The following is a 19,435-nucleotide window of genomic DNA, read 5'->3' on the forward strand; positions in this document are numbered from 1 at the left end:
ACATACACACAAAGGCAAATTCTCACCAGAAAGCGGTGCAACTAATTCAGTAACAACAATTCGGGCACCTCATAAGTCCATTTTCATTACTAGTGCTAACAGACATGATTTACAAGAACAACCAAGCTTTCATATATACACAAAGTTTAACAAACTGTATAACTTGCTTCGACAACTACACACATACATATAGAAACATGCATTATAACTTGTTTCAACAACTACACACCTCCACTCCACCTCATAAACTGTTAAGAGAGACAATGAACACAAAAACCCAAGTTTCGACAACTACACACATACATATAGAAACAAATGAGAAATTAGAAATTGCTTACATGAGATTGACGGTGGCAGTTGAAGTGAGATGAGAGTTCGAGATATCAGGAGCCAAGGCGGAGAAATTGACACAATTTGGTGGAGTGGAGGAGACGGTTATGAAATCAGTTTGTAATTGAGTTTGTTTGCACGTAATTTGTGATTTAGGGTTGGTTAAGAAAGGAGAGTAGGAGATGAATTTAATTGGTATAATTTGTCACCATTTTTTATTTTGGTTTTTGGTTTTGGTGAATTCGACGAAGGGTGGGTGGTAACTGGTTATCTTGGTTTCTTTTTGTTGGGTTTGGTCACGGGGTCTGCCCAAAACTCTTGGTTGCGCCCAACATAGATATAGACCCCAAATGGGCTGGGGTCTGCCAAACACAAAATGGGGTCTGTCAAAAACAGGACCCTTTTTTAGTGGCAGCGACTATGAACTAACCCGGTAACTGACCCGAACCAAATCCATAAAAAACGGTTTAGGTAATTGGGTTTTGAAATTTTAGTTTGCCTCCACCTAACCGAAACCGATAAGATATTGGTCTGCAATTGAACCCTCTAAGGATGATTCTCCCAATGTGCGTTTGGACTTAATTGTTATTTTCATCAGTCCCAATTTTATGTGCTTCTTTATTTATTTATTATTTATTTTTCCATTTGTTGCCAAGTTTGATATGAAAACATTGCAGGTATAGGCATGTCCTAAATCTGTACAAGTCTCGCGCTCAGATGAAAACCCTTCTCCAAGAAATAAAGTTGTGAATGTCAAGGTCAAGGACCTCTCTGGTTTCCCAGTTTTTCTAACATTGTCTTCATCAGGTGAAGAGCTTGAAGACTTCACCGAGGACAACTCAGGAGATGCATTTAAAGACCATGCAGATGTTCATTTAGCTGAAGATGATGCAGAGTTAAGTTCATTTGAGAGAGCTGCTGCGGATGCTAACCTAAGGGTAGAAAATGTGGCTGTTGATAAGGCCAATGTTGAGGCACGTGAGCGTGCGATACATGATTCCGTTAAGAGATGAAGAATGTGAATGGATGGATTCTACCAACTCTAACGATGGAGATCGAAGCTGGTTTACCTAATCCCGAGAGTTCACAGTGCAGTTGTCCAGTGATTTTTCCTACCTTTGTCTCTCCATATATTCTTTCCCATTCTGGCCAGGATATACAACAGAGCCGATGATCCAAGAGGCACATGAAGTTGTTAAGCCTACAACAGTGCATTCAAAGAGTCCAATCAATGTTGATGAGCTGGTGGGCATGTCAAAACTGAGCCTAGGAGGAGAGTACGTCCATTGGTAACTTGGGGTCTTCATTCGATCACTCTCTAAAATTAGTGGAAGGGACTGCTAGGCAGTCGGCATTTCATGTTAACCCGACAACAAGCAGCCCGAGCGTGAAATCAAGCAAGAGCACAATCCACGCAGTTTAAAAAAATCTTTGTCGGGCCAACATTAAGGGTTAGAATGGTACTGTAAAACCTGCATGTTTCCTGTTAATACAAGACAAATAATGTGCAGTTTTCGTTTTTATGTTTTGGTTATTTTATTATTTTAGTTGAGTTTTCCTTAATAAAGTTTATCAGTAGGAGACTGGCTTAATCCTTGAAAAGTGAAAGCCTCTTGTCTTCTCTACCTCGTACCATAATATTTATCTAGAATTGATTGATTTATAACAGTAGTTGTAGGGGCTTTGTCTTTCTTTCATGTCACATGTTTATCTTTGTGAACTTTATTTGTGGTTTGTATGAGGTTGCCGATGTAATATGGTTGCGGACTTCTTTTGTAAGCATGAATGTTTTTTCAGCTAAAATCTATATATGATGTATAGGTGGGGAAGTGTTTTTTCAGTTAAAATCTATATATGATGTATAGGTGGGGAAGTGGTTTGTGAATCCCATACCACTGTCTACGAATAAAATGAAATCTATATACATCCGATTTTCATGGAACAATTATTTTGATATTCGTAAACAGTTTGTTCCCATGTGTTACCTAAAGGCTCTGTTTGGCTGCAAGAGTTATATTGTATTACTTAACTATGATATGATTAGGTGATACAAGTCATGAGATGAGCTATTTGTGTGTTTGCCCCTTATCCTGTCATATATTTTACTTCGCTACTATTTGGTTGACATTCACACCTATATACTCATTTTTTATATCATACTATACCAAAAAAAAAAAAAAAAAAAAAAAAAAAAAAAAAAAAAAAAAAAAAAAAAAAAAAAAAACTCATAAACAAAATTTGCAAATAAAAACTTAAAAACAAATAAAAGAAAAAAAAAATTATAATTAAATATTGAATACATAAACACCCATTTTTTCAAAGAATTCTTGAAATCTATTTTTTTTTTTCATTTTTCCTTTTCAATTATTTTTCTTTTTCAATTGTACTAAGATTAATTCTCTTTCTAATTGATTTATATAAAAAAAAAAAAAAAAATCCTAATTTGATGAATAATGTGAAGATTTAAACACCATTTTTTGGAGAAAAAAAAATAAAAAAATAAAAAATAATGAGAGGAAATAAATAAGGTGGAGAAAGAGATTGATAAGGTTTGGGCCCGTTATCAATTTAGTAAAAAAAATTGCACAACTATCTGGCCCTGGAGTAGTTGAGTCGGGCTTGCTTATTTTTTGGCACCAATAAATAATGGCTAGTCCACAACTCCACATACAACATCATAATAACAGATTGCAAAATAGTAGGTCTGATCTTGAAAGAGTTGGGAGTAAACACATTATTGATTATTGATTATTGATTGATACAATGGTTCCAAGATGGGGCAGAGCTATAACATATCTCACTAACCTTAAAACACCAAAAAACAATCATTTCATTTCATCATCATCGTACAGAAATTACTCTAAGGTTGCTTCTGTTGTTGATACCTCACCCCCCAATCCAGAGGTATGATATTATAATACTATATATTGTTATTTCATACACATTAGTCATTATTATATATATATATATAATGTTTTCCACAGGTGAACTTGAATAAAATGTTTTGGTCTAAGCCTACTTCATTGGTTTTGGCCATGGACTCACCTTTGAGAGTAGAAGACCCAAAGTATGAGGGCATTAAGCATTTTGTTTTCAAGCTCTTGTTGTTTTATAGTAAGCAGAGCAAGGCTATTCGTGGGGCAAATGTGATATATGGTCGCGTTATGTCACAGGTTGAAAAGCCTGCCATTTATAATGGTGAGCTTTATTTATTTTTGTATCTGAAACACTCTTCTTGTTCACACACTTTGTATCCAAGCCTAACATTGTTCAGTCTTGCAATCGTCTCTCTCATCTTAATAATGGTTTAATTGTTTACTTTTATGCTCTTGTGCAGCATTCAACTTGGAGAAAACTTTCAAAACAACTTTTTCCTTACTTGTACTTCACATGTGGCTCTGCTTACGTCGCTTGAAAGAAGAGGGAAAAGAGGGCGTTGAGCTTGGACAATACTTGTACGAGCTTTACAATCATGATGTGGAACTGAGAGTATCTAAGGCCGGGGTTAGTTATCCTTCCTGTAAATACTTGCCCCTCCTTTGTAACCTTTAGCTTTGCTTTCCAGTTACAAACTTGATTGCCATCACTTCCTTGCAATACAATATTAAACATTAAGTTGCATTTTGCACCTAATAACTTGTTCTACCATTATTTCAATTGGAGAAATCTTAATTGTAAGACCATAAGATTTCAGTGATATAGGGCTGCTACGTGGCATTGTAAAACATGCAGAGTGTGGATGGTCATCATCATCATCCAATCAGTTTGGTTGGTGGCATAGTTGGTGCTCTTCCACCAACCAAAAATATCAGACAGCTACTAGTCATGGCTTAGAAAGTATCACGTTCCTTGATTTATAAGTCTTATCAACGTTGTTCAACATTCTCTAGTATATGTGACTACTGTAATATTCTTGAATTGCCTTTATTGATTGGTCAAAAGCTAAGTGAGTTAACATAGGTACAAAGTGTCCAACACGTCGAAAAACCAAAAGTAAAGGTATATAACCTTCAATATGTCCGTGTGTGATGTGCGAGTCATATGCGACAAGGATTAGTACATATGTAGCCCGCATAGGTTTTTGTTTTGGATTATTGGGTGTCAATGTTAGACAGGTCGAAAGCAATTTATGAGGGACTATTGGATGGGGATGATATGTATATGCATATAAACAGATGGAATCGTTTTTAGCTAGCAGTTGTTGGGCTGATTTCTTTAAAGTTTTGAACGGTTCCAATAGTCCATATCCTTTATAATGATGCCGTGGAAACTTTGAGTAGACCAATTTTCTCTATGAAGTAAGTTGGCTTTCTTGATTGATCATTAGGTTTTACCCTCCTTTTGCAAGTATTGCTTTCTATATCCACATATTGTTTTCTTAGCCGAGTCTAGGTGCATAAGTTTATATGATTTTTCGATTCTGGCTTTCAAAACACATCTCTGCAGGAGTAGATTAGATTTGTTGGTGAAGACAATTTGGTTTATATAAGGCTTTGACTCTTCAGGCTTAGACTAATGAAGAAGGAAGTAGGATTTAAAAGAAAGAGATGTGGCAATCTTGATTAGAGAAAATGTGAAGAAGTGAGATAAGAAGCTTAGAAGAACAAGCACAAGAGATTAAGAAGAAGACGAATACTATGGAAAATTGAAGAGATAAAAAGAATGATAAACTTGGAAGAGTGATTCTTCAATTCAATTGATCATAATGGTTGGTTCTATAGAACAATAGAGAATCCATATTTATTGATATGGTTCCTTGGACTTCAAGTAATTTGAAAATAGAAAGCAATTCTAATTCTACTAGGATACAATAATGAATTACTAAATAAATCAGTTCCTAATTCTGCTAATATGAAAATAGAATAGTGCTAGTTGCCAAAATCATGCTTCTTATCCCACATCATTTCCAAACTGATTTTAGGCCTATGGAAGTCAGCTGGGGCCTAGGCAGTTTTTAGAACACTGCTTACACCACCTACAACAACATCCTTAGCTAGTACTGCCTTTTAATTTACTTACGGAGACAAGAGAACAGATAAATGAAGTGGCAAAGTAGAGAGAAAAAGATTGCCTCATTAAATCAAAAGGGTGTATGCAGAGCTTTTGTGCAAATGGGTTTATTCTTGATTTCTTTCATTCTTAATGGTTCCTCTGTTAGTTTGGTCGGTAGCATGTGTACAATTTTTCTTCTCTTCTCCAGAGGGGAGTGAGTTTCTAAGAGGCTGCATTATTTCTGTACTTTCTATTATTTGGATGGGCAAGCTTCAAAACATAATCATTCTACCATTTTATAACTGTTCATGATATTGCTCCTGGAAAAGTGGGAGTCGAAAAATGATAAATGTATAATAGTTTGTTGCAGTTTTAAGATTTTCTTTTCTATGTGCTCTCAGTAAAACTTCTGTGGAAGTAATTTAAAATATATAAAACATCATTCGCTGTAGTTCATTGTAAAAAGAATTTTGTACCTCATTTTGTTAAAGTTATAAATAAGTGTTGAGTGTTAGGTTTCAGGAGTTTACACAAGTTCAACCTAGTATTGTTGGTAAGTGGTTCGAGCAGTTCGTGAGGGAAGAGTGAGCATTTGGAGAAAGGTGATAATCTCTAGACTTGGCGAAAGCCAAATAGGGTGGGTTAGCGGTCTGGTGTCTGACTGTTGTTCCCTATTGTTTTGAGGTTCGGAAATGTTTTTACAAACTCGTGAAGTTTTTCAAAGGAACACAAGATTCATTTTGGGAAATGGAGAAAGTATTCAGTTGTAGGAGGATGTTTGGTTGAACGATAAATCTCTTTTCCATGCTTTTCCCAAGTTACATGCCTTGCTTGATCTTAAGAACTGCCCAATTAGCTTGGTCATGCGAAAAGAGATTGGAAGCGCTGCGTGGGATATAGGGATTTATGAGTAAGAGGAACTTTTTGAGTGTGAACCCCCTCTCACAGAACTATCGGATTCCACATAAACGGTTGTCGTCTTGCGACGAGAAGGGAAGATAATCTGCCAAGGCTTTTACTTTTGGCTTCACTCTGTAATTCTCTCTCATTCTCCTAGACCAGTTCCATTTTTTCCGTAGCCTAATCATCGGGAACTGGGACTCTAAAGTACCTTCCAAAGTTGGCCATTTTGTTTGGTGTGTTTGGTGTGCTTTTTGAGACCGTATTCTCACCTTAGATGACCTTAGGAAGAGGCATGTTAGGGAGTTGCTTATCAATTGTTCCCCCTTTGTTTGAGTGACAATGAGTTTGTTAGTCATACCCTCATGTGGTATCCTTTCTCTTGGAGTGTTTGGATCATGTTTTTGTGTATCGGGGGTTCCATGGGTATGTGCAGGTTGGTGAAAGTGTTACTTGCCTCATTGAAGTTCGCTCGGGGAAGGGCAAATGTATTCTAGCATGATATCTTTTGCGATAATTAATGGAGTTTGATTGGAAGGAATAGAAGGCACTTCAAAAGAGAGGTGTAGACTATGGAAGAGGTCATGACATCTATCAAAGGCATTTATGTTTTCTGATCGAACGTGTATGAGGAGTTGAGTAGGTGAGGGATATACCTTTCAAGCATTTTAGGTGTAGATGGACTATATTTTGTTTTCATTGGGATGTTTTTACTTTTCTAGTTTGGTGTGTTTGCACTCTTGTTTCTGTTTTGCTTTCGTTCTCGTACCTATGGGGCTCCTCGCCTCTTGATTGGATTTATATAAATAAATTTTAATTACTGATTCTAAAAAAAAGTGAGTGTGTTGTTGAAATTTCATATATCTAGTTCCAGTCATCATTCAAGTTTTTGGCGTGGAACAACTTTAATTTAATATAGCCTTGCATAATTTAGACCATAGTTAAGCTGTTATATTTGATTTAGTACAAGTAAGCTTGACATTAGAATTTGGGGCTATTAGGTTGAATATGGGAAGGGCTGTAGTAAATTTGAAAGTATTAGTTAAGAGTTTAAGAGTGCCAAAGAAGTACAAGTCTTCATCACCTTGTAGATGATTTATATCTTACAGATTTATATCTTGTAAGGGAGGGTGAGGATTACAATGAGTAAACCAAGGCCCAAAATATCGAATTTGGTGAATATTTCAATGTACTCAAAAACCAATATATATCGGATATATCGGAGATATCTATTTTTTTGTTGACTAGTTAAAATTTTGTTTTGTATGTCAATATATTGGAAATATCGTCGATTATATCGGAAATATTGTCAATATATCGGTCAAAGTCAACAATATTTGGTCAAAGTCAACAATTTATATATGATATATCGTATATATATCGGTCGATATATATCGTTATATCGGAAATTGCGATATATATCGGGGAAAAAAAGGATTCAATATTCGGTTGAGATATATAGAATATATCCATGTCGGTGTACCAAAAAAACGATATATATCGGCAATATATTGGATATATCGGCGATATTTTGGGCCTTGGAGTAAACAACATATCCGCACAGCCTACAGAGCTGCAATCGCGCTTGGCATACAATATATATCTATTTATTTTGACGAGTTAATAGGAATTATAAGTTAATCTTTTGTTCGGGGGGAGGGAGGCGACTTGGCTTACAGCAATTGGAGTCTTCACTTTAAGTAGCTTGAAAACATCCAAAGCCACATTTGCTCACCATCAACCACGTAAGGGATTGATGAATCTACATCACATGTTATGTCTCTCTTGACATGTTTGATTTCAAACAAAGTACTCTCATTGATTAAATAGAGCACTTCATATCTAACCTACTACATAAGTGGTCCAGTGGCCTACTGGTCAAGCCTTGGGAGGTTTTGCCCAAGGTCTTGTCTTTGCGTCCCACCTTCACTGGGGGTTAAAAGGGATTTAAGGGGTTATGGAATAAAGTTCTAGCTATCAAAAAATAAAAAAACTAAACTAAAAAAAACAAAACAAACAAAACTATAAACTAACCTAATTTTTGTTATGTCACGTTCTTGTTTAGCAATAAAACACATAAGTTAACCTTTATTTGTTACAGGTCAACTTACTTTTGCACAAATGGATGAAGGACTTGGAAAAGATTTTTTATGGGAATATTGTCGCGTATGATGCTGCCATGCTTCCTGAAGCTAAACAGGACGAGTTCCCAAATGTGATTTGGAGGTAAGACATCCATCTTAATGGTAATCTGATCAATGATTGTCCTAAATCTGGAGTTGGTGTTAAGTTTAAGGGAAAATGAGTCTGCAGCCTTACTTTCAATACAAATAGACCATTGAGACTACGAAAGATTAGAAATTACTCTGCAGCTTTGTCTGAGCATTCCGTCTGAAAAGATTACTAACACAGTCGTAAAAATATATTACTGCTAATGAAGAAGAAAACATGAAGATACGGCCTTGTATTACTCCGATATGTATAAGAAAATAACAGGGTTGCCAACCGTCTCTTTATTTTCTCTTATACCTGGACTAGCCTTTGGCGAAAAAAATAAAAGAAACAGGGAAAAGCAAAGAAACATCTTCTTTGCTGCACCGTTCAAAGTGGGAATCAGTTGTTACAAAAATGCAGAGATCATATATTTGAAATGGGCCTTAAAGTCAATATTAATGAGGGGATGAGTATCTACCCAATCCGTGCTGTATCCTGTACCTGTATCTGTATCTGTATCGTACCGGCGGACACGAATGCAGTGGGAAAATTGCTGTATCTGTGCATCACAAATGACTAGTATCAACCTCTTACCTCCAAAATTTTCACAATTTTTTTGACATATCACATAGGGGTGCAAGTGGATATCCAAATATTCGAATCCGATTCGAATTCGTATTCGAAAAATCGGATATTATCCGAAAATTTCGGATTCGGATTTTTTTTTTATGTCCGAACTAGTTTCGGATACGGATTCGGATACTGCCATATCCGCATCCGATAATATCCGATCTGATTTAAAAAATTAATAGTTATTATATATAATTAATTTATTCATTTTTTATTGTATAAATATTATATAAAATCATAAACTAATAATATAAAATTATAATAACAAAATAATAATAATAAATGACAAATATATATATCTATACTAGTTTTTATAGTGGTAAAATGAATTATTCAAAGCAAATAAAATTTTAATTAATTTTAATTTTCGGATTGGATATTATCCGATATCCGTTTTGGATATCTGAAATCGGATTCCGATAATTTTTTTAATATCCGTCGGATTCGGATTCGGATATCGGTATAAAATTTTGGATTCGGATTCGGATACAGGCATATCCGCATCCGAACCTATCCGTTTGCACCCCTAATATTATCACATCAACTCTTTAATTAGAGGCAAAATGATTGGGGAGGAGAAAAATGAATCAGACTTGTAATATTGAAGTGGATTTGTGGAGACACAGGCATTTGAAATATCCTTTTCAAATACTCCAATTCACATGGAAAGAACATCCATTGACCCCACTTTTAAGAAAAATTTGTCCAATTTCCAATTTCCAATATTCAACCTTAACCCTAAAAATCATTTCAATTACTATATTCATTTACTTGTCTTTGCTCTCTTCAATTAATCGTCTTTGGCTCTTTGCTTTTGACAAAATTTCTTATCTTAGAGGATCATACACTTTTAGATCCACCACGGACATGTTCTTGTTCCTGCTTCCAACATAGACAATTACGTATGTTTGTTCTTAGTTTTAGTTATGCCTTGGTGGAAAACACATAACTACACAGCTACATGGTCTATTTCTTTTGAGAGAAATTGTGGAAGGGTTTATTTGGGTATGGTAAATATAAAAATGCAGGCTGTGTTGCATGGTGTTTAAAAGCAAGACTGCAGAGGAATTTTTCTTCTTTCCTAGACTTCATGGTCTATTTGTTTTGAAAGTAAGACTGCAGTGTCATTGACCCTAAAATAAATTTCTATGTGCAGTAATGCACAATTTATATATTTTGAACATTGTGCTGATCTTTTAGTATAATAAGTGAATAAGTGTTGCGCTTCAGATCTCCATTTCCTTTGGATGAACATGTTCTTGTTTTTCAAGGATCATCTATTGCTCAAGCTTTCTTACTAAATAAATCAACAATGCATTGGAAAAAATTGTTTTTCAGTTATTGAATAAATTTTTGAGTGTCTCTGTTGAGATTTATAATCCCCTATCGGGTGTCCAAAGCCTAACATAAAAGTATATAAATCCTGGGGCCTCTCCACTCATTACCAATTGGTTTTGAGTTGGATGCCCCAATGTTTATGAGTGGAGAGGCCCCAGGATTTATAGTTTTAATACTAGGATTTAGACACCCAATATGGGATTATAAATTTCAAAACGCCCCCTCGCGTATGGCATATCTTGGCCAAAGAGCTGGACAATTTTTAAATGGTTGACATGGAGTGAATGGGCCCAAGAGATAGCCTGCTCTGGTACTGTATTAGATTTGGGCATCCAACTCAAAAGTCAAACCAGTTGGCTATCAGTAGAGCGATTCCAGGAAAATTATATTAGTATGTGAGGCTTTAAAGTTGGGGATTATAAATCTCAACAGTCTCACTCTAGAAGATGAGATAACTGCTTTCGAGTTTCTCTATATGTCAACTCTGAAACATTTTGATCTTTGAGAACCTACTACAGATTTGATTAGTCTGGCTTGTAATTCCTAGTTTTAATGGCATGTAACAAACTCACCTCTTTGTAATTCTTTTCTGGTTCTAATAAAATCCCTACTTGTGTGCAAAAAGAAAAAAACATTTTGATCTTATAATGCTTTAACATGTCGATAATGCTTAATCTGTTTCAGGAATGTTTTCTCTGATGATGGATCAGACATGCCAAATGATTCTGCATTGCGTGTAGTCCAGGCATGTTCTTATCTTGCAATGAACATCAATCTATAATGAAATCCATGTACACGTGACTTGTTGCTATACATTCTAAAGTAAAAGAGGCTATTTAGAGGGTGGTCATACACACACATGCCATTTTATTCACTAAAGCTACATAATCCCATGAAAATAATGTTCTCTTAGATAAATTTGCCCAGCAAGTGAACCCACACGCCCCATCATTGTCATCTTTCTGCCTTTTGTCACTCTCTTCCTCTTTCATCCTCACAATGGTGTTGGTCGTAGGATGATGAGAAAGTAAGAGAGTGACAAAGGGCAGAAAGATGGCAGGGCATGTGACGAATTGATATCATTTTCATCTAGTATATTGATATAGAAAATCTTCGGCACAATACTAGATTTTGATATCAATTCGCCACAATCATTTTTGATTGGACAAAATACAATTGTAGGCCCTCTAAATGATTCATGTTTGTTGGACACTTCACACCCTAACTTAACGGTGATGTCAATCCATCGTTATCAGGCATGATATCCACATGTAGAAGAAGAAAAACAGTATTGTATCAAATCAGGAAAACTCAATATCAAAGATCAGATTTTAAGAATATGATACCCACTCATGGAAGAGGGGTGAAAAATCAGATCAAGTTGACGAGGAAGAAAGGGACGATGGGTGTGACTTGTGAGGGTCTATTTATTGGCAGTTTGGTATACACAATTAAGAAACATATCTGGATAAGATCTATGGATTCAGTGAATAAAATGGTGCCTTTATATCATTCCTCGGAGTTGGGTTGGCAGACCTTAGATTATGCACTAGGTCTATCATTGTCATGGCGGTAGTGCACTGCAGATTCTTGAATATTAATTGTTGATCACTAACTGCATACTTGAAAGTGTGCTGTCGGAAGTAGCAGTTTCTAACGTGTCATGTATGTGGATTTCCAGAGTTTTACTTTCTGAATGTGGATGGTGGTACACGTCATCAATCCGCATTATCACAGTTTTAAATCAGAAACACCTTTTATTAAAAGAGCAATCTGTTTAGATCATATATCTGATTAATTGGTTTATTGTAATGGTCTAAAAGATTACATGAATTTGAAGATTAAAGCACTGTAAAAGTTGTCCATAGGTAGGATCCGTTATTGCCATTAGAGGTTCTCTTTTGTAGGTACCTAATGTAGACTAATCCCTTCTAATCTGTAAGGCAGTCAGCCTAATACAAGCCGGAATGTTATCTTTTTTCAGGCCATGGCAAGGTATGCTCGCCGAGAATCAGCTTGCATGTCATTAACAGGTATGCTACCCATTTCCTTCATATCTCAAGAAAGTATTGTGTGATTCAAATTGTTCCCTTTTGCATGTAGATATGGGTCGCAGTGATACATACTAGAATCTGAAATGCCAATATAAGGATTTTGGCTTCATTAGGAGATCTTTTCTGTTAAATCATCCTAGCTAAATGTTCTTAACTACCTGCATGTGCTCTTCAGATATTTTCTTTAGAAAAGAACCTGAGCGATTGAATACAATTCATCCTCTGGAAATTGTATTTTGATGATCAATGAGCAGTGAGTTCGAATCCTATGTGCTTGCTTGTATCCGTAAATCTTAATCACTTAGTTGGCTCATGACTGTCTATACCTTAGTACATATAAAGTGGCACCATAAAGTATGGGCTATGTACAAATAGCATAGAAGCATTTATGGTGCACATATTAGCACTTGTAATCCACTTAGAATATCCCCTGAACAAAGTCAGCCCCATTGGATGATCCAAACTAACCTGCTGCTTAGAGTCTATACACTTGAGAGTGGTTTAACAAGTATATGTAGCACTTACATTTATTTTGGCCGTGAAATGAATGTGATCAGAGACCTCCTTGGTAGTCCTTCACTTTTGCCACTTGAAATGGCATATCATGATTATTGACGGAATCATGCTGTCGTATTGAATCTGCAGATAGGGAAGCCTTATTTTCAGGGAACTTCATGTTTTCCTCATTAGAGAATCCTTCCTCTATTCCTTCAAGTAAAAGCTGATCAGCTGATGCACCTAAGTTGTGGAAAAGTTGGAAGCAAACGTCAAGAGCTGTAAAGTTGCATATTGCAGTGTTAGGATATTTGTTTTGGCCAAAAGGTTATTTAGCAAATAATTGTTATGTATTCATCTACTTGGACATAGATTCTTTTCCCAGTTGAATATATTTCTGCCTTTTGAGAGATTAGAGGGAAGGCTTCTGTATGTTTCTATAATCTGTTATCAGTGTCTACTTGTGGACAACTGAAGTATTTTGGTTAAAAAGAAAACCCTCTTTGTATAAGAGGTTGTTTGCTTACAAGCCAAGTAACCAACGCTGAACACTTGCAAAATTCTTGCTTGAAACATCCAGTCCATCAACCACTTTTTTTGCTTGGGAGGTATTGTGGTATTGTGGTATTGTGGAAAAGATATTCGTGTGTAAAATGTAAACATATATTAAGGCCAAGCAAAATACTCAGCTATCAACAACTATAATCACGATTCTTACTCGAAGCAATGGAAACATTATATGGAAGTACTGAATAACTTTTCTGCGTGTCATTACTATTACAAAAGAATGGCTCAAAGCAACACGGACTTGTATATCGAAAAATGAAATGAAGAAAAAATATTTATGTTGGATGGAATGTGTGCCAACATTGGTTACGGTCACAACCAGTCAATCTTTGAGAAAACCATTGGAGCTTGTCATTAACGTCAATGATATTGTGTTCGTGGAAATCCTTGGTGTCAAATGATGTTGTCTTCATGGAAATGAAGTTAGAAAAGCAATATCCATAAAAAGTTTTTTCTTATAAGAAGAATAATAAGAAGAAGAAGAAGATAAAATTGGGGCGGGGGGTGTCAAATGGTTCTCAGTTGGCTGAGATTCTGAGTTAAGGCATGCTGTGGATGATTGTGAGTTGATGGAGATTGAAAGCAAGACAAACAAGCAACCTGGGGCCTGCAAATCTGCAATATTCATGAAAATGTTTGAGAGTTCTGTAAAATGAGGCATGGGTGACAGTTTTTCGAGTTGCTCAGGTAGATTGTGGAAGGTAGGACCAGGGGAAATTTGCCGCTGATCTGCCAAGAAAAAGTGGGAAAGGTTAACCAACTCGAGGGATGAAGTGCGGGCCTTTATTACAGATTAGAGATGGACTACGGTATTAAGATCATCATAGAATCCAACTTATTTTTTGCTATCAGCATTATCAAATTGGTGCACCAAACTGGAAGTCCAGGGATTGTTAAAATCTTATGCTGGATGCCTAGATCTTTATTATATTAAGGTGGAGCAAATATGGCTAAAGATTACTACCCAGAGCATCAAATGGCAAGATTGTGATGTGACTATCTTTGAACCAGATCCTGAGCTTTGTAATATTAGATTTGTTGATGTTACGGGGAGGCACAGCGCTTTTATAGAAAAAGAAGAGAAGTGCATACATGATATATACGAAGTTCTTCGAGGAACCTGCCAGATTACAGAATTCCAAGTGCGTCATGACGAGGCTATGACCCAACAACATAGTCAAGTAAAGAAAAAGGTGGAGTAGTATCATGGCATATCTCTACGTGGAGATTCTAGGCTGTATTTTGGTTTCTGTAAGGAGATTGATTCCCAGAGGCAAATGTAAGGGTAAGCAAAGAGGCAAGCAAAAAATGTTCTCAAGGCAAACACGCATCGAAGTATTAATGGCCAAAGTTATACCTGTTGGCACAGGTACGCCCACTAGTTTCTCTAAATAGAGTATAAGTATGTAATTCTTTCACAATAATACCTAGGCAGAAAGTGTTGGACATCCAACATTTTAGCTGACAAAAAAAATCCACCAGCAATAGTTGAACTTTCTTATTCTTACAAGGAAAACCACTACAGCTAAAAGGGCCATGGGGAGGGAAAGTATGTTCCATTTTGGGTCCCTTCCATTACTGTGAAAAAGCTGTCAGACAACACTCCGCATATCTAAAAGTATTATGTATTTGTGTTCCCTAAAGTTCTAAGCTTCCCTGCAAGAAAAGAAAATGCACAGTAAAAGGGAGAAAGAGTATATGATCAAGATATGTGCAATAAACTAATTCTATAGGATTCTATAACTTTCCATAAACTATCCCACGAATTCACGGTAGAACAAGACTGAAAGGGGTTGAACATCTTTTAACTGTTTTCAGTTATGTTGCCTGAAATTAGCTCCTATGACCTAGCTATGGTACTTTGGTGAAACTCCTTTTAGACAATTATATCCCGACTCCGTTTCGTTGTGGGACCATCATGTTCTTCTGTGCCCTCCTGATTACATTGTATGTTGGATAATCTTTGACAACGTTGAAGTTTCCTCAATAGAACCCAATGGCTCCAATTTTCTGTTTTAAACAAAAATCTGAGCGGCATACTCACCAAATTTTCTTCCTTGTTTATGCTTGATATTTCCATTTAAAAGATGAGCTCATTACTGACCAACAAATAAACTATCAATACCTTCGATCATCGTCTGTATGGTTGCCATGTCTTGTGTCACCAACTCACCATTAAATTCACCTCAAACATTTCAGTGCTTATGACAACTTGCCAGACGTTACTTCCGATCGAAATCCAGTTCCAATTGGCCAATTTCCTCAACTTTTTTAACAACTTGCTTGATATGAGGTCTCAAATTCGCAGAAGGAGAACAACAAGCCATGGCCAGCTGAACAAACATCAGCAAACGCTCTTCCAAGACTGGTTTCTGATTTGTACTTTGGGTTAGAAGTAAGTCGGGATGAAATATATCTGAGATGCGATGCTTAATTATCACATTTCTCATGGAGTCGGGCAAATAAAGATCCTGACCAGGTAATTGATCATCATTAATGGGAGCTTTCCCTGTCAGTATTTCAAGTAGGATTATTCCAAGACTGTAGATATCACTTTCTGCACTTGCATCCTTCATCTTGATCAGCTCTGGAGCTTTGTATCCCAGAGAGGCAGAGGCTTCGAGCATTTCCTGCCCCGTGCTTGGATTCAGGAGAAGATGCAGACCGAAATCCGACACATATGGCTGGTAACTACCATCCAGTAATATGTTTGTGGACTTCAGATTACCATGGACAATGGGTTTCTGTACTGCAGTATGTAGATGATCCATTGCTCTCACAATACCAATGGAGATTTTATATATAACATCCCATTTGTGTGATGCCTGGTTCCCACCTATCAGTCAAAAGAGCACAATTAGTTCCATCTGAGTCAATTTGGATATCTCGACACAGAAGCAGAAATAACACGCAACAAATTCCAAATTACAAAAGAATTGCAATGGGCAGGATCAATATCTTGAAACAAAAGAAAAATAAATGTGCTTGAAACACACCAAGATTTCAATATGAAGAAAGTAATAGAGCTGTAAGAAAGGCTTAGAATCTTGAAATAGAAAAGTAACAGAAGAACTCAACAATACCCAATTTGAAAAAGAAAAGAGAAACGTAAAGAAGGTTCGAGTAGATATAGACTGAAACAAAAGGCTATTATCGTACACGCAGAAACAACCACAAGAAGAAAAGATCTAATTCATTCTTGGAGAAAATGGAAAGGAAACAACCACCCAATTCCCCATCTGAGAGGAAAAAATAATAATAACAATCGGATGTATAAATGAAAAGGTACACTAGAATCCCAAGCAAAGTTTTAATATCCAAATAGACATAAAGAAAAGATACAAAAAGGAAATGTATTGCAGAACTTTAGATAAATGCAAGTGATTAGTGTAGATATAACGAATGGACTGCCAAGTAAAAGATGAGTATGCAATTTGGGTTCTTTGGAATTTAAGCCTCCTCTTTCAATAGTGCCATTGTGACAGTATGACTACACATTACAGAATACACATCTATAATAAAAAATTGAATAGGACTCGTAGACAGCAGACTGACCTGCGTAGCTAAATAAGACAGAGCTAATGTACTTTACTACAGAGAGTAATTGTGAGTCTGGAGGGGGGGTGGTGGTGGTGGTGGTGAATACATAGTTGTCGCCTTGTGCAAAGGTACTACAGGCGAGTAATTAAGAGGTGAGAGATATAAGCTACACGGCCATAGCATGAGAAATGCCTAAAGAAAAAATGAAAAAAGGAATAAAGGCAGAGATGTAAATGGAATTCAAAAATCATGAGAGAAAAAGAAAAAGAAAAAGAAAAGAAAAGAGATCTCAATTGCTTTGCTTTTGAGGCTATCAGTGGATTCCAGTATGGAGTTTACTATGAAACAGCTATTAGTCTCATCAATACTCAGATAATCGAGTTGCATAGTCTGAAAAAACTCAGAAAAGGGCTATTAGGTCCTCTGCTTTTCATATTCCATCAACTCAATCATGTTCTCAGATAGTAGAGGACTCCAACTACTAGTCTCGATCATGTTCACTAGTTATTAGGCTCAACGTCAAACTACATTGTGTCAAAGTCATTCTTAGTGGCTTGAGGTATCTTATCAGTTTCAAGATAGAAGAGGGTTCCAAGTCCTACCAAATGGAAATCCATCATTACCTTAGAAATGATAACGAAGAAACTATTTATATCTTATCAATTTCAAGATAGAAGAGGATTTCAAGGCCTACTAAACGGGAATCCATCATTGCCTTCGCATACGATAGTTAAAAAGTAAAATCAACATGATGTCCTCAGAAAGATCTCGGCAATATCCTTCCAATAGCATTAATGTGATCACAGTTTAAACTTTCAGGAGTTCATTAAAAACTCTTGACTATTTAAATGAATAGGAAGATAAGCCCTTAAATGACAAATATATATATATATTCAACTACACAAATTACAGTTGGAGTCAGCCTAATCAAAAAGAAAAAAACAAAAAATGAAATGATGAGAAGGGAGAAAAGAGTCTCAATTTATGTGCTTTTGTTGCAATAAATGGATTCCAATACAGTGTCTACTTTGAAATAGCTATTAGCCTCATCAACAGTTTAGATAGTTAAAAAAAGATCTGGGCTACTATGTTCCAGTCCTCATTCCTCAAATTCTATCAACTCAATCATGTGCTAAGATTATCTCCTAACAACATTCTCCCTAAAATATAAAAGAAAACAATAAAAAACAAGTAAGAATTACCTCGAAGAAACTGCGCTAATGTGCCTCGACTGTAAAAAGGATGAACAAGAAGCTTTTCTCCTCTAGGCCCAGAATAAAAAGCCTGAAGAGGAACCAAATTAGGATGCCTAATAACCCCCAACACTTGAATCACATGAAAATCCTCCTTCAACTTCTCAGTACAAGCTGGTCTTAAAAACCGAAGCAACGCAATAGAATTATTCCTCTCTAAACTAGCTTTATACAAAGTTCCATAACTAGATTTACCTAAAACTTCACCAGGTGCATCCAATATATCATGTATAGTTAGCTTCTCACCACCTTGAAAACTAATCAACTCCTCTTTTTCCACTTGCCCAACTTCTTCTTTATCTTCTTCAAATCCCCCCTTCTCTTTTGAACCATCTTTCGCTTGCTTCTTTCGAAAAATGTACATCAACCATAGTAAAAAAATGACCAATGTTATTAAGACTGACCCTAGTATGATCTTCAACTCCCCATTTCTTCCCATGTTAAGACTACTAACAGCAAAAAGAAGACTTTTTTAGCTTAACTTACATTCCATAAGCTCAAAAACCCATACTTTTGCTTCAAGTAAGAGATCTGGAAGCAATGACTTGTGAAGTGAAGTATGCTTCAGAATGCTTTGAAAGAAAAGAATCTAGTGCTGCTTAGAAATTATTTTTTGCTAATTATTGGGAAAATGACTAGTTTCCAATTTTGGAAGCTGGTTTTTGTGGTATTCGTTGATAAACCATGTGCAATAATAATCTTATTAGATTCCTGTTTTTCATGCACGTGAATAGAATTCTTACTTTTTGGTTTGGTTTACAACTTTTTAGATCGATCAAAAGAGACAGTGCAAGTTATTTGGGTCCCACTCTGGCTTGGATTCAGTATTTATAGTTGCAGACTGTTGTACACCAAGATGCTCCACCACTCTACAATTTCCAATTCACACACGGATTTTCCTTTCCCTTTTTATTAATTTGACTATTTTACTGCACCCGAACTGCTAAATTTGCCTAATGAAGATTTGATATGTTTTGGGACGTTGTGAACTATCATCATAAACAAAGGATAAAATGTTATCACATTCAAGGCTTGAATACTTGAGTCCCAATCACGATTCAAGATAAACATATGTACGCAAAGTTCCCAAATATGAGATACGTAATATCTATAAACATTTGA

At 36.0% G+C, this 19,435-nt stretch overlaps 2 protein-coding genes across 2 annotated transcripts; one reads left to right on the forward strand and one right to left on the reverse strand.

Annotated features, from left to right (window-relative positions):
- The first annotated feature begins 2,945 nt into the window (after nucleotides 1-2,945).
- Nucleotides 2,946-13,555, forward strand: LOC147494215 (ubiquinol-cytochrome C chaperone family protein). Its single transcript, XM_086566737.1, has 7 exons — nucleotides 2,946-3,234; nucleotides 3,315-3,528; nucleotides 3,668-3,834; nucleotides 8,324-8,448; nucleotides 11,089-11,149; nucleotides 12,389-12,437; nucleotides 13,104-13,555. The coding sequence occupies exons 1-7, from the start codon at nucleotides 3,094-3,096 to the stop codon at nucleotides 13,181-13,183; spliced, it is 837 nt and encodes a 278-aa protein (XP_086422863.1). The 5' UTR covers nucleotides 2,946-3,093; the 3' UTR covers nucleotides 13,184-13,555.
- A 1,675-nt stretch (nucleotides 13,556-15,230) lies between these two features.
- On the reverse strand, nucleotides 15,231-18,893 carry LOC147494216 (Protein kinase superfamily protein). The gene is made up of 2 exons (XM_086566736.1): nucleotides 18,263-18,893; nucleotides 15,231-16,356 (listed from the first exon to the last, which is right to left on the reverse strand). Exons 1-2 carry the CDS (start codon nucleotides 18,750-18,752, stop codon nucleotides 15,743-15,745), a joined length of 1,104 nt encoding a protein of 367 aa, XP_086422862.1. The 5' UTR covers nucleotides 18,753-18,893; the 3' UTR covers nucleotides 15,231-15,742.
- Between the last annotated feature and the right edge of the window lie 542 nt (nucleotides 18,894-19,435).

This window comes from Coptis chinensis, chromosome 6 (assembly GCF_015680905.1).
Source record: "Coptis chinensis isolate HL-2020 chromosome 6, ASM1568090v1, whole genome shotgun sequence".
Taxonomy (NCBI): Eukaryota; Viridiplantae; Streptophyta; class Magnoliopsida; order Ranunculales; family Ranunculaceae; genus Coptis; species Coptis chinensis.